Genomic DNA, 22,776 nt, shown 5'->3' with positions numbered 1-22,776 from the left:
TGGAAATGGTTATACAATTATTATTCAAAAACACGTGTATGAGGCAAGACAATTATCTCAGTACACATACTTTATCATTGGAAATATTTCTATGGCACTTTTTACTGGAAAACACAAAATTTTATGTTAATAATTTCTTCCATTTTTGCTTAACAAGGCACTCGTACGCGATCGAAAGGCGTGTAGTTCAGCTTATAGGCCTATCGCATTCTCAAGTTATAGTGTGCAACGATCTTTAGTGTAACATTTTAGGAACAATTCCTTCTTGAATTTATATGAACTTAAGCCACAAGAAAAAAACTGTATTGTATTGTATTATATTATATTATATTATATTATATTATATTATATTATACACGGTGGCGCGCGGGAATAGGAAATTTTTAATCAATTAGCTCAAAGTCATACTTGAAGTTGGTGAGACTGTGACAGAGCCATACTGTTACTTAGGCAATGCCATTATTTTCAGTAGCCATGAGGCAGAGGACGGGAGAGCGTTGTTCATTCCCAGTAAAAGCAATGATTGTTGTGAAGCTGAAGGACGAGAATTTCGGTTGATCGATGCAATGTTGTCACGAATCCTAGCCTCTAGTTCTTTAGGGTTTGAGGACGACTAGCACACACACTAGAGTCCTGTATAGGTTACGAAAGATTGGACAGACAGATTGCTACTGAACGCCTGGCGCTATAGACAGTATGCGAAGCTCTTCTGTCTCGCAGAGTGGTCCAATGTTCGGTTTAACGAATGTCCGAGTCTCACTCGGTTGGACGGCTCTGGATCATGAAAGACAGATAATATTGGGCCATCCAAGAGTTGCAAGAATCGTTGCAAGAACGTAATTATCATCGTGTACCTTTCAAATAATATTTCTCCTTTCTCCTCATTGATTGAAGCACGCATCATGAAACTACAATCATTAGACTTGAGAGTGCTTTTATTTTTGTTAATAACTTTTTATCTCCCTAAAAACGATTTATTACTGAAATAATAATATACCCCCTTAAAATAATTAAAAGACATAGGCTATATTAACAACTACTCTTTCACAGGTAGCCTATGTATTTTGAGTTTAAAGTATGAACGTTACTATAGTAAGTGTGTACATATTTGCTCTTCTGTTTTGTAAGTAATTGTAATTTATTTTATTCTTGTATTTGTTTACACGTCAGATTCCATCTATACATTACGCTTATTTCCTTTGTTGTTACAGGTGTCCATTAGTTGATTTATATATTAGTTATGAAGATAAATGTATCAAAGTGTCCCATCAATTATAATCCTATTTCAAGCTAACTTACTTACTTATGGCTTTTAAGGAACCCGCGGGTTCATTGCTGCTCTCACATAAGCCCGCCATCGGTCCAGTCTCTATCATCATATCCCACTTCCCTCAAATCCATTTTAATATTATCCTCCCATATACGTCACGGTCTTCTCAAAGGTCTTTTTTCCTCCGGCCTCCTAACTAACACTCTATATGCATTTCTGGATTCGCCCATAGGTGCTACATGCCCTGCCCATCTCAAACGTCTGGATTTAATGTTGCTAATTATGCCAGGTGAAGAATACAATGCGTGCATCTGCGTTGTGTAACTTTCTCCATTCTCCTGTAACTTCATCCCTCTTAGCCCCAAATATTTTCCTAAGAATTTCAAGCTAGCCCTTTTTTTAATTAGGAAAAGTAAATTCTCTTCAGTTACTCCATTTATGTAGTTACAAAATGTCATCAGAGTTCCTGTATTGGTATTCTGTCCTCTATATCTGTGGTTCTCTCTAGCCAGGCGCAACTGCTTCAAGGCCGGATATTCGAACGAATATCCAACGTGGCCGGTTGTTCTGCAACCGGTCGAATATAAACCGGTTGTAAGCGCTGTTCTGCAGCACTCTGCACACGACCCTTTAAAAATCGCACATGTAAGGCGATTTCACGGGCTAGTCCATTTTGCCGTTCTTCGACATGAGACGTTCTCCAAAAAGCTGTCGTTATGCAGCGATGAATCTTCATCTTCCTCACATTTTGCTACAAATGTGTCAGCAAAAATTACTCGTCTTTTGGCATCGCCGGCTTGAAATTGCTGGAGGACCTGAAGTTTGTACGAATTGAATTTGAGATCTGGCCACAATGCGGTGAGACAAACCTAATAAGTAATGACACAACATATCGCAGAGTAGAACGTTTTACCCTCTACTGGATGGCGGCATTGATTGCTTGGACTGTCTCTGGTGTTCGAACACATCATCTTGGTCCTGGAAGCTTCTTGCTCGTGGTAGAACCTGTTGATTCAAATCTTTCAACTCATGTCTTTCGAGTGCTTTTAGTAAATGTGCACGAATCATGAGAAATGAAGCATTCTGATGAAGTTTGATCTTGCCTTTTTTGCCGTTAACGCCTTTTTTGCTTTAATATGTACTTTTTTGCCCTTTTTTTGCTTTTATATGTACTTTTTTGTCTTTTTATTTATATGACTACTCACTCAACAATATTGAATTTATTTCTGAGTTCGAAACTAAGGAAATTGCAGTTCTTATAGTAGCCATAAATATGGGACACACTGTTGCAATGCAGCATTGTTGTTTTACTTACTCCGGAATCGACCTTGTCCTTCTGACTCTAACATTGTGTTGAGAACTTGAAGTACGCAGTCAGTCTAAGATTGTCTTTGTGAGGGTACTGTTGTATGACGAAAAATTCCAAAATTGAAAACATCCAAAGCTTCTTTATATCGTCAGTGGGTAGCAGAATTTCCTTCTTTCACTACTAATGGAACGATTATTATGTAGCCAGTATGCTCCAGTCACATCAGTATATGTTGAGAGATCTTTTTCAGCATATAAACTAATTTTGTTCAATAAGCGTGACAGAAGTTTGTGTGTTAATGATGAAAAGTTGCTTGTTGTTTATTGTAACTCAAATTATGGACGTGAAGTTGTGGATTCATAAGTACAAGTGAAACAAGTCCATAGAACAGAGAAACTACTTTTCCAGTGCACTTTGTTAAGTTACTTATGGTCTTATGGAATTATGAATTATGAGTGATTCAATATAATTTCAATGCCTTTTATTGCCCTAATTTTGTTGCTTTTAGAGCCTTTTAGGCGCCTAAAATACCATTTTTAGTGCCTTAACTTCCGATATCTAATCATGACACCGAAGTTGAAAATGACACCGAAATTCTCGTCATGCAGCGTCACAATGCTCATGTCTTATCAGTATATATATTTTTTTATTAATAAGCTCCCTCTATGTAATCGTGAAAACTTTGTAATTAATTCAACAGTTCACAGCATAAATACGGATCAAAATTACTTTCATACTCCATTGGCAAGTCTATCGTACTATCAAAAAGGAGTAGGATGGCAGTAAAAATTTTTAATAGCCTCCCTAAAGATACAAACAATGAAACTCAAAAACATAAGATTATTTAGGACCAAATTAAAGAAGTACCTAATTTCTCAAGCCTTCTATTCTGTAGGTGCATTTATGACTTTCAACAACGTTTCATGAATAATATTTTGTCTTATATTAAATATTGATACTAAAGGCTTGGGTAGCGTAGTCGGTATAGCGCGGCCTTCTGTGCTCGAGGTTGAGAGTTCGATGGCATTTAAGTGTGCTTAAAAGCGACAGGCCCATGTCAGTAGATTTACTAGCATGTAAAAGAACTCCTGCGGGACAAAATTCCGGCACACCGGCGACGCCGATATAACCTCGGCAGTTGCGAGCGTCGTTAAATAAACCATAATTTTTTATACTAAACCTTTGTGTTGTACTAGTAGACTATATTGTAAAACACTTCTGTATATATTTCAACCGACTGTCACTATAATTAAGACTTCATAGTACAATTAAGATTATTTTTGACATGTTCCATATTCTAACTGTGAAGCGAATACCATGGAATATAAATAAATACAACACAACACTCATTGTTTTTACTGCGAATTCACAATGCTCTCTCGTCCACTGTCTCATGGAGACTGGAACAGTATGGCCACAGTCTAGTGTATACAGTCACGAAGCTTGAGTTGTGAGGGTACTAGGAACAATAGACTGTGCCGGTATTATTTCGCATTGTCTGTAATGAGGCGTTAGTAGCGATCCTAGTGGTTAGCAACTATCTATGAATGCATATTCCCTACGTATTAAGCTTCGTGACTGTACTGTGGTATGGCTGTGTCACAGTCTTACCAACTTCAAGCATGACTTTGCGCTAATCGATTCAAAATCTCCCGTTCTCGCGTGTCACCGTGTAAGTATATTTCTCCTATTTCTCCAGTTAACTTCAATGGTGGAGGATCTTGCTAAAGGCACAGACACAACAGGAAAAACATCAGACGATGCGAGCAAGCCATCTACTAAACCACCAAGCATTTTCGAACGTTTAGACAGCTTAGAAAACCGTATTTCAAAACTGGAACAAAATAAAGGAGTATATTCAAGCACGCAGTACGTATAATACACTTGCATTACATTATATACATGGATGGTAGGACTTTTTTCAATGCTGATTTTGTTAACATTAATAGTAATTCTTCCTTTAACGCCTCTTCTAACTTCATAGGCAATGGTATAGAGTGCGGCAGTGGGATATGACTGTTTTTAAAGCCTTGTGTGGGACACTCAGGACGAATGACGAATTAAAAGAAAACACATACGTATATTGGAAGTAGGTAATCTAGTACAATGCAATTTATTAATGTCCAATTACTTTTTAAAAACTACATTTCGTAAGTAGCCTCCACGGCAACGAATATATTCCTGCATTCTGCTACGAAAGTTCTGCATAACTCGCCCAACAAAACAGGTTCGATGGCACTAATTTCGTTCCTTATGTTTTGTTTCAACTGGATGATGGTGCGAGGATTGTTGCGATACACCCTACTTTTGAGATAACCCCATAGGATGTAATCAACGCACAGTGCTCATGGTTCAATGAACTGTCTGCGAAACATGTTTCCAAGAACGAATAATTTCATGATTTGGAGACATTGCCTGGCCGCCAAGATCTCCTGACCTGACTGCAGCTGTTTACTTCCTATGGGGTTATCTCAAAAGAGGGTGTATCGCAACAGGCCTCGCACAATCAACGAGCTGAAACAAAACATAAGGAACGAAATTAATGCCATCAACCAGTCTTGTTGGGGCGAGTTATGCAGAACGTTCATAGCAGATTACAGGAATGTATTCGTTGCCGTGGAAGCTACTTACGAAATGTAGTTTTTAAAAAGTAATCAGACATTAATAAATTGCATTGTACTAGATTACTTCCAGCATATGTGTTTTCTTTTAATTCGTCCTGAGTGTCCCACAACAGGGCTATAAAAACAGTCATACCCCACTGCCGCACCCTATATAATAATGCAGTAATTATGGAGCAATTCTGGAATTAAACAGAAGAGAAACCTGACACAAAAGATCTGCCGAGAACGAAAATCTGTTGCTTTGGGGAGAATTTCTCACCTGGCTGAACTATGGCTATTTTCGTTTTTTGGAACTTCTGATATTTATCGGCGTAGCTCAATCGGCTAAGATCACTTGTCTGCCGATCTGAAGTTGCGCTCGGGCGCGGGTTCGATCCCCTCTTGGGTTGGGTTGGGTTTTCCGAGGTTTTCTCCAACCGTAAGGCAAATATCAGGTAATCTATGGCGAATCCTCGGTCTCATCTCGTCAAATACCATCTCGCTATCACCAATCCTATCGACGCTAAATAAGCTCGTAGTTGATACATCGTCGTTAAATAATCAAGCAAAAAAAGTCGTGTTAATCAAGGATCTGCTTTCACAGATCCAGTGACACAACAGAACCGAGCTCTGGTACCAAACAAGCTGGTGGTGCTCCTATCAATTACGATAACATGACAACAGATCAGGTTCTTACTACATTGAGGAAGGAATTAGAGCAAATACGCTACGAGGTGGACAACATTGAATCACAGATAAAACAAGTAACTTCAATCGCAGGTCAATATAATATCTCTGTAATACTTATGTAACAAATGACCAAATGACCAAGGCAAATGAACTTTACTAACACGTAGTTTTATTTATTTAATTATTTTTTCACAGAACGAATACCCTGCCAGGATTTCTTGGACGGCTTGCAAGAAGTTCAAGATTTAAAAACCAAGGTAATGTAACATTAGGCACTAACCAGGTAACATGTTTAGTCACACTACGTGGCAAAGGTATTTTCTATACGTATGTGAAAATAATCTAATATCTCAATTTTTTGCCACACCCTGTACATGAATCAATACTTTTGTGAGACCACAGCCATAAGTTATAGTTAGATATCTCCAACAACTTTTGTTTTTGGTATTTTTTTTTTTCATAAAATGAAAAGAGTTATTAGCAATATTCCATACTTAATTAACAAACTGTAATACCGCTTCGAAAAATCTACTAGTCACTGCCTCCTGAATAGTATGATGAATTGCTCCGAAGAGGAATAATGACGAAATAAACATGCGGCAACTAACAGCGGTTTCGTACCCAAGCGAAGTTAATAGTGCATCAGTTTATATTCTTATTAATTAACCATTGGTATTAACTACGCATTTTAACCGAGATTGGTGCACTCGGCCATGCGAGTCCTTATTAACCGTCAAGTCCAAGTTGAAATTGCCTATGAGTATGATAGACATATTATGGTATCCCTCATCAGCTAGGTATGGATTAACCTATGTAACAGAAACATCTGAATATCACTTCTCGTCAAACTATCTATATTTACAGTAAAGGCCCATTCACAATGAAAATTAAACATAACCGTAACATAAACACAGAAGTTTGCGACCAGGCTACCAAATGGGATCATTCACAATGATTCACATAAGCATTGACATAAACATTACCGTAAGACGTTAACATGAAAGTTTGCGAACTCCAAACTTCCATGCTTATGCTTACGTTATTTGCAAACAGAACACAATCGTGGAGCGCTGAACTATACGACAGAATATGAGGAAATGGCGTCGTTGTTATGTTTCCATGGTTACCAAGTATGTTTGCTGTTATGTTTATGTTCCCATCATGAATGATGGTATGATTTCTTGATTTTACCGTAACGTTTATATTCTTAAGTTAACGCTTACGTTATGTTTAATTTTCATTGTGAATGAGCCTTAACTCTGTTTCCTCTACACACTGAAGCGAATTTTCACTCACGCGCGCCTTCAACCGGGTCCTACACTCTCGTTCTCATTCGACTTTCGGCATAGTAAGTAGTCTCTTCTGAACCTTTGTAGCTTCGGCCACCCTACTAGTGCATTTCGCCGGTCGCGATAGTATTTTGCTCCTAATTTCTTGGGCATGTTTGAAATTTTCACTACTACTTTCATAAACAGGGTCCCGTAACTCTTGCAATTTCACTCGCAGATAATCCACTTATAGCGTATCTTCAAGCTATATAAAGGAGTCGGCTCGCTTCCGTGTCCCCCACACTGACGCAATCGGCCCTATTCATACAGCTGCTTCGCGACAAGACGACCATTTTCGCCGCGCATCTGGTCCAACCGGTTTACATATTGTTAAGAAGCGACATCTGTCCTCTAACCAACTGTAAACAAATCATTAACACAGCTCTTATAGTTTCCATGCAGTAAGCTTTTCAAATTTTGTACTTTTTGGGACATCCCGTACTCCGTATGTAAACCCTCACCCATACTCGGGGAAGAACATACGTAGTTCATCAAAACATATAACGGCGAGTTACTCTAAAATAAATCTGATGTTTTCTTCGTGATTTTTTTTTGTTACGTATAAAAACTGTCAAATGAAACGGTGAGATCAGTATCGACGGAGAAACGTTTCGCTAAAATCAATAAATTGATGAATGGATAAATAAACAAATAAATAATCGTTAAATACAGAACTATTTCTACTTTTACTTGGAAAATTTTCCAAATCCATGAAGTCAGTTAGCCCGAGGACCCCATTATTCCTGTTATAAGATCATTTATTAAAACCTCTGAAGCAAGGTTTTAATAATTATACTCTAACATTTATGTCACTATTAACTGCTTATTTTTGTATACAGAAAAATAACAGAAATCTATACATTTTACTCTACTTAACGAAGTCTTACTTTTGGAACTATAGAATGCCTCCCGTATACAACACAGAAAACCAAAGTCCATCATTTTATTTGGGTGCATAATATTATGTCCTTTATCTATGTCCTTTGATATATAAATCCCACAAGGGTAGCTGGCCTTCAATAAGGGTTGCCAAAAGACACAGCATACTAAACAAATAAAAATAAACATTTGTGTTATGATTATTATTTTCAAATAGAAGCTACCCTTGGGAAAGTACGTTTTTTTCAATAATTATTAGTAATCAGAGAGAATATAAAGAAATTTGTGTGTACAGGTGATTACGTAAAATCTGAACGGAATATTTCATTACGTCTATAGTGATAATTTTCAAAATTGTTAAAGGAATTCCAAAAGACTTAAAATATTCTACTGAGAATTTTGGAATTGTTCCCCTTGCTCCGAACAATAATCCAAATATTTCAATCTGTCCTTGTATATGATGATAATTTCTAAAGTATTCAATTGTAGTCTCATAGGTGGTCTTCTTTTCTTCATGTACTGCTGTGGGTTGTTCAACTGCAGTTTCAAAGTGCACGGTGGGATCAATGATAATTGCTCTGTCATTTCCTCTATCAATGACAATGATATCAACTCGCCGAGAACTTCCATCTTTTACAAGGCAGTGGATTTCTTGATTAACCTCGTAGAAGGAAGGACTATTTTTAGCAATAAGATCTCGTATTTCATGGTGTCTGTTATTCCGGATGAGAGTTCCATGTTGAATTCCAGGATGTGGGAAAGGAAATTAACTATAAAAGCAATGTCATTAGCAGGGGAGCTGGGCTTGGGACGTGTGGGGTTGTCTGCTAGGAATCTGGGAGCAAGGGGGTCTGCCTAGGATACGTGTAGGGTTGCCTGCTCGAAACATGGGTACGCAGCGTACAATGTGGTCAGTCGGTGTGGGTTGGGAATGCGTCTAGCTTGAGGGTCAACACAATAGATCTAATAATGTCGCAGTGCTTGGTCGAAGTGCCCCCGTCCCTCAAATGCAATTAAAAAATTCAATTCAGTGTCATTCGTAACATGATAAATGGACTGAATTGCTGCGAAATGCGTAACATTTAACGAACAAGTATCATTCGGTCGTCTCCATAGGACTAATTCTTCATGACTGTGTGAACTTATCGAGCCTTGACTTATTTTTGTTACATGCATGCTATTAACTGTATGTTCAGATGGAAACATTTACTGCGATGCTGAAAGACAAGGCAGAGTTGTTAGGAGGTGAAGAAGAGGAACTAGAGGGCGGATCTCCTAGAGGCCTCGTCAGACAGCTGGAAGACAAAATCAACATGTGTGAGGAACAAGTGGAAGACATGAGAAACTTCTTTACGGCACTGTTGAAAGACGTACATACACAGATTTCTAAGCTGGAGAAGGAGCTCGGAGAGATGAACGAGGAAGTCCACTCTGCAACGCTAGTGGGGGGCGAGTATTCCCAGGCAAGCATTACCATTTAGTCATTCTCTCTGGAAACAACCTGTCAATTTTTTAGGGTTCTATTTATTTGTTCAATTTATATGCGTAGTGTTTGTGTATTTATGATTACTTACTGGCTTTTAAGGAACCCAGAGGTTCATTGCCGCCCTCACATAAGCCCGCCATTGGTCCCTATCCTGAACAAGATTAATCCATTCTCTATCGTCATATCCCACCTCCCTCAAATCCATTTTAATATTATCTTCCCATCTACGTCTCGGCCTCCCTAAAGGTCTTTTTCCCTCCGGCCTCCCAACTAACACTCTATATGCATTTCTGGATTCGCCCATGCGTGCTACATGCCCTGTCTATTTCAAACGTCTGGATTTAATGTTCCTAATTATGTCAGGTGAAGAATACAATGCGTGCAGTTCTGTGTTGTATAACTTTCTCCATTCTCCTGTAACTTCATCCCTCTTAGCCCCAAATATTTTCCTATAACCTTATTCTCAAACACCCTTAAACTATGTTCCTCTCTCTAAGTGAGAGTCCAAGTTTCACAACCATAAAGAAAAACCGGTAATATAACTATTTTATAAATTCCAACTTTCAGATTTTCTGACAGCAGACTGGATGATAAAAGCTTCTCAACCGAATAATAACAGGCATTTTCCAATTTATTCTGTGTTTAATTTCCTCCCGAGTATCATTTATATTTGCTACGGTTGCTTCAAGATATTTGAACTTCTCCACCTCTTCAAAAGATAAATTTCCAATTTTTATATTTCCATTTCGTACAATATTCTCGTAACGAGACATAATCATACCAGAGAATCAGTCCCATTCCGATGCTTATTTGAAGGATTCGTAACAAGATGTTTTTACGGTGATGGGTTGTTAGCCCATCGCCCAACTCCCAAGCTGGAGGACCACCCCTCTTCGGCTGTCCGCGACTGCTTATTCAATATATTCACAGCTACCCTCCATATCTGGAGGGTATGATTATTTTTCAATTTATTTTATCCATTTGTTTGCGTATGTACCTACGCATTAATTAATTTTATATAATTTAGTATTTAGTAGCCTATTTATTCATTTAACCTGGTAGAAATAAGGCCGTCAGGCCTTCTCTGCCTCTCTACCAGGGGATTACAACTACAATGTGAAGAATACAATTACAATATTATCACGCTTTCACTTTTTTTATTTATTTAATCTATTTTTTATTCACTTATTTACGAGTTATGAATTATTTCCATGCATCTAAGAAATTAATTAATTACTAATTTAAAAAGTTGAAGTACCATCTACAAACCACTCCTGACTTTTCATAAAATAATTAATAATACCAAGAAGAAATAGAAATAAGATGTAAAAAATACAATAAAATAATATAAAATAATATTTGAAAGAAAATAAAAAATAATACATTTATACATCGTAAGCTAATAAATATTAAGTAAATAAATGAATAAAGAAATAAGAAGTCAAATTAATAAATTAATTAATCAGTGTCTACTCAAAATTCAACGAAGCAAAATATATTATGTAGCTTTTTTAAATCATGGGCCTACTAATCTTAGCTTCTTCGTGAAGCTGTAGCTGTCAGTCTTAAGTGTAAAAAAATTGAAAGGGAAACGCTGCATAACATTAAATTTGTTTATACCTGTGTATGTGATGGCACGCAATTCGGATGCCTCCTAGAAAATCGTGTCATTCAACTCGGACATTTCTTTTTCTTTCCGCATGCAATTCGCATGCACCTCAAATTTGGGGAACCGGAGTACCCGGAGAAAACCCCTGTGTTGCCTGGACCACGGGTTTGCCCAACACAAGTGATTAAAAAATCTGGATGGATCGGCCAGGATTTTAACCACAGTCTAGTATATACAGTCGCGAAGTTCAATGCGTAGTGAATATGCAAACATTAGATATTTGCTCACCACTAGGATCGCTAATATCGCCTCATTACAGGCAATGCAAAATAGTACCGTCACAGTCTATTGTTTCTAGCACCCTCAAAACTCAAGCTTCGTGACTGTATATAGTAGACTGTGATTTGAACCACGGCCCCCGATTTATTAGACAAGCGCACTGGCACTGAGCCGCCGTGGCGATCAGGTATAAAATATGAATATATATTTTTATATTCGGTATTTAATTATATACTTACGCACGTATTTATTTTTTAAATATAAATCTTATTATTTATTTTACTTATTTGTATTAATTTCTATATCCTTGTATTTACATTTTATGAATTTATCATTTATTTATTTATCTAGGCATTAAAAGTTCTGTGTTTCTTTCTTTGTTTCGTTCTTTTTTTTTAATTGGTTATTTAACGACGCTGTGTCAATTACTCGGTTATTTAGCGTCGATGAAACTGGTGATAGCGAGGTGGTATTTGGCGAGATGAGGCTGAAGATTACCTGACATTTGTCTTATAGTTGGAAAAAACCTCGGCAATAAACCCAACCAGGTAATCAGGCCAAGCGGAAATCGAACCCATTCCGAGTGCAACTTCGGATCAGCAGGCAAGCGCCTCAGCCGACCGAGCTACGCCGGTGCCTTGTTTCTTTCTTCTTATTTATTTTATCATTTTACAGGATCCTGTTGGAATGAGTGACATATGCAACACTATTCGTGTGATACAAGAGGATTTGCAAAACTTGAATCAGACTGCAATAAGGGAAATGGATGATCGTTTGGAAAAAGAAATGCACATTAAGGTATTTTATACATCACTTACTTGTCAGTAAATAACCAAAATCTAAGGAGATATACCGACCCAGCAAACGAATTTTAGATTTAAAATAAGTCTATGTAAATTAGCAATTGAATATATTCTTGAAGTAGTATCGGGAGGCTAGATGGAAAAGAAATAAATAAAAAATACAGAGCGTTAGCATACAACTTGTCAGCAAATAACGATTAGGCAGATCGTCATAGCAAAAGGGTAAGTTATGTGTGTATATGTGTATCTAATACCTACCCACTTCACTTGCGTGATTCGGGTTCCGTATATTGCGGATAGATGGCAGGACTCTACTCACTTTCAAGTTGCACACCATTTCGACGTGCCACGTTATACATTATGTATATCTGTGGAGAGTTATGTCGTGCACTAGGGTGAGTGTATGTATAAGTGTTCGTGTAAGTGTAGTGTAGGTAAGGGGTGAGGATGATAAAGAAGGTGAGGAAGGGAGAAGGGGAAACCCGGTACCGGCACGTAGCCTACTCCTGCCGAATAGCACCAAAGGGGGCCGCCAGACTTTATGTCCCCATCCGACGGACGAATCACTATCAACAGTGACATTATGCCTTCTCTTAATATGCATTGCGGAGAGATTTTGGATTTAATCCAGGCATATTGGTGCACAATTTAGTGATTAGAAGTTGTGCACCGCCATCTCTCCTAGTCCCGAGGTAGAAATTTTACATGGAAATTTCTGACTCCGCCGGGAATCGAACCCGGGTCGGCTATTCTGGAGGTAGATGCGCTACCACAGAGCTAACTCGGGGGATTTACGGAATGATTTTTCTTTGTCTATCTTCAATAGATCTAATCGATAAAGGATAGTAACAATAAGAAATTACGTGAGAAATCATCAGCTGACAGTTAAAATATTATTTTACTGCTGTCCGTTCTGCACCACTATGACTGTGCCATATCTCATTATTGAGGCGATTCTTTTAGAAATCTTCGAGATGCAGAATTAGCCTTCTCTCGAAATACATTTAAAAAGAAAACGACGTGATTCCACAGTTTGAACATGTTTCTGATTTCGGTACTATCTAACTGAATCATTACAATGTTTGAACTAATACCACAGTCTAGTATATACAGTCACGAAGCTCGATACGTAGGAAATATGCATCCATAGATAGCTGCTAACCACTAGGATCGCTAGTATCGCCTCATAACAGATAATGCGAAATAGTGCCGGCACAGTCTATTGTTCCTAGTATACTCAAAAACTCAAGCTTCGTGACTGTATATACTAGACTGTGCTAATACGGAATTCGATTGAGAAGTAATGCTTTCACGTTGAAGTAAATTTTGTTTTACCTCAAACAGTATAAAGAACGAATCACACAATCTCCATTCACTTCTACCAAACAGAAAAGTTTCTCAAAGCTATCATAACAGAAGTTCACACTTCGATTCTGGCAGTCTTCTTCACCTGATTGTGTTTTATGAACGTGCATGAAGATCTTTTAATTTCTGAAATAGGTGGAAAGTCTGGACTGTAAGGCTTTTCTTTTCAACCACATCGAGAAACGTTATTATTCTTGGCAGAAATTTATGGGTATCGATGGATATTACATAAAGTTATATTCAATAAAATAGTACAATTTACTAAAAAGTCACTTCCATGTTTATTTATAAAAATATTCAACGTAATCTCAACCAATCTATACATTCTTTTATCAACTACTGTAAGTTTTTTAAAGCAGTTACAACAAAGCCAACCTAATTCGTTCTTATAGTTCTCTTGATCTCTATGGGTGCTATTCATAGACATTTCGCTAGCCCGCGCTACGAGCGTGCTAAACTAGTCCCGGCTATCGACTGGTTACTTGTACAGGATTCATATCATATCATATATCGCTAACACTGGTTTATGAATATGAAAAACGTTAGTTCGCTGATCATCCACCCGAAGCCCGCACTAAGAATATCTATGAAATTGCACATAGACGTTCTTTCACTTATAGAAAATATTGAAGTCACATGGTGATAAGTAGGGAACGGATTTCCAGGTGCTAAAAATAGATATTTAGAACTTTATAAAATCTAACACAGAACTTATAGGAATTATTGTAAAATTAATCATTTTAGTTGAAGTAAATATTTCCTTTTAGGTGAAATTTATGTACAAAAAACTGGTTATGACAATGAGTGCTACTGACCAGAAAACTCAAATTCTATCAGTGAAAGAGATTGATTGCTGATTGGTCAATTTTATTTCACATAACAGGGGTGCATTGAGGCGAAAACTAATTTGTAAGCTCTCGCCTAACGTGAACAACCTACTAATCAATTTTATGCCAGGATGGACTTTTCCAAACGAATTTCGGTTCCAGAAATTAGATAAAATCTTCTCTCCCCTTCCAAGACCAATATGAAACGAATTTGCCAGACAGTGTTTGACTGAAAGAGTTTTATTTTTTACATTTTAAATAGCGTTTTTTTAGTTTTTTTTTTGGGAATTTTTGTATTTTAATACCAGTATTTTTATTTTAAATAATGCAAAAAACTAATATGGTGCTTTTCAGGCACGAACATAGTTTTTAGGAGTTTATAGTTCATTTAGGCGCTTTAGGTCCTATAGAATTTTAACAGGGAGATTTTATTTATTTTTATTGGGTTATTTTACGACGCTGTATCAACATCCAGGTTATTTAGCGTCTGAATGAAATGAAGGTGATAATGCCGGTGAAATGAGTCCGGGGTCCAGCACCGAAAGTTACCCAGCATTTGCTCGTATTGGGTTGAGGGAAAACCCCGGAAAAAACCTCAACCAGGTAACTTGCCCCGACCGGGATTCGAACCCGGGCCACCTGGTTTTGCGGCCAGACGCGCTGACCGTTACTCCACAGGTGTGGACTTTTAATAGGGAGATCCTGTGTACTTAAAACGTAGAGATAACTGTATAAAATAGTCTAGGCCATAAAAAACAAAATAAGTACAGAACTATTGATAAGTCAGACTGTAAGGGCCATCAGGACTGTCAACGTATGGCTTTATTTTCTAATTGCATTCAGCAACTCATCCAACATAGACATATTTCAATACCGATAGAGATTGCGTGAAAAGGTAAATAATATAGTCTAGATACAATTTAAGAAAACTTATATTTAGTAAAAACATCTCAGTCGGAACAAAATGAGGACATGTAGGCATTACTCTTCAAATATTTCTCGTAATTTATGTATGTTACAATTTAAGTTTCTCCACTGTAGCGCAAAGAACAATTTCTGGCAAGAAATCCAGCGGACGCGGATTCGAGAAGTGATTTATATGTAATTCATACGCCTAGATATGTTTGAGTAGTATTGTTAGCGATTACTTCAGGCCATGATGACTATGAAACGACATAATACCGTAGTCCTACAACTTGTGAATATCTCATTTTAATCATTCATTCATTTAGTGTTCTGCCCAAGGGCAGGACTTTCACTGCAAACCCAGCTTTCTCCTGTCTTTCCTATTTTCTGCTGTCCCCTTTGTTTCCTGATAAGATCCATATAGGCCTAGCTTAATGTCGTCTATGATCTGGTATCTTCTTCTACCCCGAATTCTTCTCCCGTTCACCATTCCTTCCAGTGCATCCTTCAGTAGGCAGTTTCTTCTCAGCCAATGACTCAACTAATTCCTTTTACTCTTCCTGATCAGTTTCAGCAACATTATTTGTTCACCCACTCTTTCCAACACAGCTTCATTTCTTATTCTGTCTGCCCACTTCACATGTTCCATTCTTCTCCATATCCACATTTCAAATGCTTCTATTCGCTTCTCTTCACTTCGTCGTAATGTTCATGTTTCTGCTCCATACAATGCCAGACTCCATACAAAGCACTTCATTAGTCTCCTCCTTAGTTCTTTTTCCAGAGATCCGCAGAAGATGTTCCTATTTATTTTTAAGCTTCCTTGGTCATTGCTATTCCCACAAAAAAGACTAAAATGAAAAAAGCAAACTCGTGAAAGAAATATGAGGTGAGAAGACATGTATTAAAATGATAATTTCTTGTTGAAGGCGTTATTGGAGCAGATTGAGATTCTGAAGTCGATTAAGGCTGACAGAGAAGATCTGGAAGACGCTCTAGCAGAGAAAGCGGATCAGAACATGGTGAACAGGAAGGTTTCATATGATCAATTTGATGCTGCTTGCGATGACCTTTCTAAGGGACTGGACGAAGCTCTAGCTAAACTAACGGAACAGGTAAGAGAATTTACAACACACGCAATCATAACATGAAATATGTATTCATAATGTCCTTCTAAAACAAAAACAATCCACAATCATTCAGTTAACCAACCAAGCCTTCTAATCATTCCTCCAACAATCAACTCACAAACAAACATTGAAACAGCTGTGCGTCCACCCATCTTCTATCAATTCACCCAACAAACTTTAATTATCCTTCAAACTACCATGTATTATAATCAATGATTCAACCATCTAAACTTCTAAAGGCATGGCTACGACCTTGACTCGCAAGCTTGAGGGGGGACCGGGGAGGGGGTAGCGATTCGCTACATCTCCGTATGAAACGAGGCTAGCCTTCCGTCACAATATTACTTCGCGCTATATTGGTGTTCTCTGAATGCGCTGCATTGTTGAATTTAGTTTAATCAAAAGTGCATGTGTGTGTGTTACATATTAATTTTGTGTAAAATGGCTCATACGAGAGAACATTGAGGTCATTATTTGTAATTAAAAGAGAAACCGTTTTCAAGTTGGACGTATAAATAGGACATCGACACCACATTTACATATTCAAATAGCGGATGGAGAAATACAAAATAGAAATTTTCAATTTTCATTGTACGAGAGGGTGCTCTGAGATAAATAAGTTATATTGTTTTACCTGTATTCTGTTTGGGGGTGAAAATGAGTGGTCGTCATCTTCTAGTGGGCCCTGTGTCACAAACAATTTCGATACAAAAGCCGGTAGCATCTGCTCTATAAAAAGATACAAGGTAAGCAGATTTTATTAGCCTATCCAATATTTACACCTTAGCTTCGCTACTGGTTTTCAATTAAGCCGTCATCACAATCAGAATTCGTTTGCGATGTATGCCAACATTTCAGAGGTGCAGAGGTATGCCACTGCTAGTAGAAATGGCTATTTGTGTTTGTTATATAATACTGTACTTACTTTACTAGCATAGCAGTGGGAGAAGGATGAAGTATTGACTGCAAACACAACTTCAATACGTGACGGCATTAATGGAATAGATTGTACGTACGTTCATTCATCCATCCACGCATCCATCCGAACATTAAACAAATCATCCAAATAGCAATCCATTCATGCATGCGTCCAATTATTCAATGATATGACCACTAACCGACATTCAAACAATATTTTTCGTGTATCTATCCAGCACCTACCTAAATTATCTAACAAACCGAATATTAAACTACTGACCTTACCAACTATCTAACCATTTCAACCATTGCTTTCAACAATAATCGAACCATAAATCAACGTTTATAAAGCGTCATTATTATGACATATTTAATCGTTCGGACAGCTTATTGCATCATTTCGACCTAAAAGCACAGTTTTCTTATACTGAGCACAATTCCGTAATATGTATCTCTCCATTGCTGCAGGAATCACTATGGCAACAGGTACTAGACGGTGTTCAGCGAGAAATTGAGAATAAATTAGACAAAATTGAACTGCCACAACTAAAAGATTTTGTGAACAGCAAGCTGAAAACCATCCAGCAACGGCTCAAAGAAATAGCCAGTATGAGAAAAGAATCGGAGGCAGCGGGCACCAAGCTGAAACTTCTAAGGTAACACATGCAAAACACATAACTAGACTTTAAAATTTCCATGATGAAATGTGAGCTTTCACTAGCCTTTGTAAATACTAAAAAATGAAGTCTCGTGTTCGCGTACTACAAACATGGAGATATACTGAACATAAATTTAATCTCCTTAAGTCTTAAGAAACGAGGAACTTGACTTCTGTCATCATTATGTAATAGACCTACCTCATTTAAAATAAGTTATTATTATTATTATTATTATTTATTTTGAACATTATTATAATTTTTAAAATGCTGCCGAAATTATAACATAATATTTCGATTTTTGTAACTGGGACGAGTGTAAAAATCTAACTGAATTATTAGTAGATCACAGTCGGCATGGGTGGCACAGTCGGTCGAGTGCTGGCCTTCTGTGCCCGAGGTTGCGGGTTCGATCCCAGCCCAGATCTATGGTATTTAAGTGTGCTTAAATGCGACAGGCTCATGTCAGTAGATTTACTGGCATGTAAAACAACTCCTTATGTACGTACTTCCTTACAAATGGCTTTTAAGGAACCCGGAGGTTCATTGCCACCCTCACATAAGCCCGCCATTGGTCCCTATCCTGTGCAAGATTAATCGAGTCTTCATCATCATATCCTACTTCCCTCAAATACATTGTAATATTATCCTCCCATCTAAATCTCGTCCTCCCCAAAGGTCTTTTTCGCTCCGGCCTCCCAATTAACACTCTACATGCATTTCTGGATTCGCCCATACGTGCTACATGCCCTGCCCATCTCAAACGTCTGGATTTAATGTTCTTAATTATGTCAGGTGAAGAATACAATGCGTGCAGTTCTGCGTTATGTAACTTTCTCCATTCACCTATAACTTCATCCCTTTTAGCTCCAAATATTTTCCTAAGAACCTTATTCTCAAATATCCTTAACCTCTGTTCCTCTCTCAAAGTGAGAGTCCAAGTTTCACAACCATACAGAACAACCGGTAATATAAGTGTTTTATAGATTCTAACTTTCAGATTTTTTGACAGTAGACTAGATGACAAAAGCTTCTCAACCGAATAATAACACGCATTTCCCATATTTATTCTGCGTTTAATTTTCTTCCGAGTGTCAATTATATTTGGGAAAATGTAACTTAATTGATAATGATATTTTCTGTAAATTTAAAATTTTTCCCGAGTCAATTTGAAACACAAGTAATCCTGTAAATGTAAATTCTATTACGAGTTCATTCATACGGAGCGGACTGTACAAACAGCCGCTGCCGTAAGTAGTCGAGTGTGCACACAAGCATTTTGTACACACAGAACTCTACCAGTGGCGGCTCCTGCATATTTCTTAAGAGGAGGAAATAAATTAACAGCACTAAATGACACCTTCTTGAATGAAACATGCTACAAATTAGCCTACATGCATACATGTAAAACCAGGTAGTGTTGGGGTTGGCCTTCCCTTCTGTATAGCAATAATCTGTTCTTGTAAACTGAGTTTCCTAAATTGTCCAAAATATATTATGATTTCACTTCCATTCATTGTTGAATAACTGCACAAATTAGCAATTACAAGGAAATTTAAAACCTCGTAGCATTTTTCGAGCGCACTACAACATCACACGTGTTGGAAGAGACTAGCTACTGACTCGTAACCGGAACTGTTTTACGGAAAAATGAGAATGGGAAATAATCTGAGGAAAGCGAGAACACTGCACCTACCCACGTGGTCTGTATTGCCACATGTACATTTTACAAGTTCAGTATCACATACTTTTGAAGAATGTCAGTTCTTGTAAAGTCATACTATCATTATTGTTCAAAGCTGCCGGTGGCCGATCAATTTTTTATGTTAAAAATGATGTAGTTTGGAGTACGTACTTTCAGTTTCAAATATATTTGTACAAAACTGACAACTTGGCTGTTGCCCTGTCTAGTACGGTAAACAATGAATAGAAGTGAATTTCAGGGGCCAACTACGTAAAACTACTTCCTCTTTGTTTTACATAAACCCGACTTTAACTTTCAAATATCCACGAAAGTTTTAAACAATGAATAGTAGCCTATATAAAGTGCAATGAATAATATTTTTGATTTATAATTTTAAAAAAAAGTTTACATGGTGTCTTTCATAGCGTTGTGTTAAAACTGTTTTTGTTGTGTCTCCTCCTAGATGTGTTATAGTCCGGTTGAATGCAACATCGTTAGGTGGCAGCGGTAGCGAGCTTGCTGCACGACCAGTCGGTTTCTATTTCCCGCCCATGACTGATTCAGAGGAGGATCTCCTCCCTTTCCGTTCATTTACTTGCTTTAAAACTCTGCTTCTTTCTCTGGCCGCTAGTGCGCTGTTGTCTATGTGTGTTAACTGCAGTAGAGGAGGAATGGAGTGCCTTTCCTCTACACAGACAATCTCGCATCTTTCTCAGAGTTTTCTACGGCACATGAGCGCGCGTCGTTTAAAACTCGATCAACCGAGTTTTTCTTATAGCTGTGAACTTAAAAATTATCGAATCTTCCTCGAATTTCAAGGCACATATTTTATTTGGCATTTACTTTCAAAAGAAGAAAATGTGAGGAGGACGTTCCTCCCTTCCCTCCCCCGAGGAACCGCCACTGAACTCTACGTAGGATGCAGTGTAGCCTATAACCAATACTTTTCTTCATCCCTAATAATGAGACTCTCTCTCGCATTGTGAAAAGCTGAATACACAGTAAGGCAATTATGTTGTGTTTCAGGAACGTGAATTGCATATCGTGTAACAGCGACGTGGTGATGAAGACTGAGAGGGAGACTCCCAGCATCCCTGCACCTGACCCAATGCCTGCATCACGCAATATGAGACCCTATCTCACGTACGAGCTGGATATGGTTCGCAAACAGCAAAGAAGGTATGCAATGTATTAACTTTATTGTAGCTTATATTTACTTTGCTATATTTTGGTACATTTAGTATTTACCTAAATATTATAGTGTAATAATAGAGATTAGCAATCTACAGAGTGTTTCCGGGATAGTATTACAAACTTTCAGAAATGATGGGGAAGGGCACATGTATCAATTTGAGATAAGGAACCCTGGTCCGGAAATGACTGAGTCGAAAATTATAAGCAAAAATAGTTGTGTGGAAATGGAATTGTAATTTGGCACCATGTGCCCTCCTTGCCTTAACCTTTGGAACAGTCGTAGAAAGATGATATGGGTCGGATGTCTCCTACTTGGGTACTTGCCGATACAATCTGTGAACTTGACGATACAATCTGTGAACTTATCTACTGTTCCCATTGGCTCATCCGTATTCGAAAATCATGTCTGCATATTCCGCTCTCGTTTACCCCTCCATTTCATAGGACTAATCGACTGGACACTGCAACTTATACACATACACTGCTGTCTACAGACGTGGATATCAGGACCGACCATGTCCGTTACACATTACACCATTCGCATTGCTATAGTGTAGTTTCCTGTCCCCATCCCTCAGACAGAGCACTGAATGGAATACTGTAAGTAGACAACGTAAACAACGTCAGATGAATACAGTATGTGTAAGAGGTACAGACAAATACACATAAATAAGGTGTACAGAGGAATAAAATTATTTCATTTCCACACAACTATTTTTGCTTGTAACTTTGGACTCGGTCATTTCCGGACCAGGGTTCCTTATTTCAAATTGATACATGTGCCCTTCCCCATCATCCCTGAAAATTTGTAGCACTAGCCCGGAAACACCCTGTATACTAGAAATACATACATAGTGTTCTGCAAATGGCAGGTTTTTCACTGGAAAACCAGCATTCTCCAATCTTTCCTATTTTATGCCTTTCTCTTAGTCTCCTCATATGATCCATATATCTTAATGTCGTCTATCATCTGATATCTTCTTACGCCCCGAACTCTTCTCCCGTTCACCATTCCTTCCATTGCATCCTTCAATAGACAGTTTCTTCTCAGCCAGTGATCCAGTCAATTCCTTTTTCTCTTTCTCGTCGTTTCAGCATCATTCTTTCTTCACCCACTCTTTCCAACGCAGCTACATTTCTTACTCTGTCCATTTCACACGCTCCATTCTTCTCCATATCCACATTTCACATATTTCTATGCGCTCTTCTTCACTTCGTCGTAATATCTATGTTTCTACCCCCATACAATGCCACACTCCACACAAACCACTTCACCAGTCTCTACTACAAATAGATTTTTGGCTTTTTCTCCAAACCACTTAGAAAGCAATGTCGGTTTTTGGAACTATACACCTCAATTTCTTTTTAATGAACCTGATGAAATTATCATCTCGTAACTGCTTTAGGTTTATGTAGTAATAGTATTCATCCGAATATAAAACGATTCGTCCTGACCAAATACTATAGAAGATCTAGTGATTATTTAAAATGAGTTTTAAACCATAGTGACCATATAAATATCTATTTTACTTGATTTGAAATCTTTAATGTAATGTCATACCGCATTAGTTTCGTACAATTCTAAGCGAAAGAGAAGCCAAGTTCATGTACAGTTGTCAAAAGAAAAAGTGGCCGCTCTCTAGACACAAAGTTCCCTTCGGGTATCTCCGCTACAATTCGGAGACAGGCGATGTTACATGTTGTTGGACCACGTGGCCTGATATCTACAGTCAGAATGACTGTAGCGTAATGGTAGCGTTTCGGCCAAGTGTTCGTAAGGTCGTGCGTTCGAACACAACCTAATGCTTTTTATGTTTTTTTAAGGATAGAAAGAAAATAT

At 37.8% G+C, this 22,776-nt stretch overlaps 1 protein-coding gene across 1 annotated transcript in view; it reads left to right on the top strand.

Moving 5' to 3' along the window:
* LOC138702265 (glutamine-rich protein 2-like) overlaps positions 1-20,937 on the top strand; it is a 33,104-nt gene extending 12,167 nt beyond the window's left edge. Inside the window, exons 5-12 of the mRNA XM_069829847.1 lie at positions 4,279-4,448; positions 5,787-5,962; positions 6,068-6,129; positions 9,276-9,542; positions 12,129-12,251; positions 16,284-16,469; positions 17,871-18,058; positions 20,769-20,937. Of these exons, the coding sequence (XP_069685948.1) occupies positions 4,279-4,448; positions 5,787-5,962; positions 6,068-6,129; positions 9,276-9,542; positions 12,129-12,251; positions 16,284-16,469; positions 17,871-18,058; positions 20,769-20,937 (1,341 nt within the window). The remainder of the gene's footprint in view (positions 1-4,278; positions 4,449-5,786; positions 5,963-6,067; positions 6,130-9,275; positions 9,543-12,128; positions 12,252-16,283; positions 16,470-17,870; positions 18,059-20,768) is intronic.
* Positions 20,938-22,776: the final 1,839 nt, after the last annotated feature.

This window comes from Periplaneta americana, chromosome 6 (assembly GCF_040183065.1).
Source record: "Periplaneta americana isolate PAMFEO1 chromosome 6, P.americana_PAMFEO1_priV1, whole genome shotgun sequence".
NCBI classification, from domain to species: domain Eukaryota; kingdom Metazoa; phylum Arthropoda; class Insecta; order Blattodea; family Blattidae; genus Periplaneta; species Periplaneta americana.
Note: the sequence above shows the minus strand (reverse complement) of the source record. Positions and strands in the feature narration are given on the sequence as shown.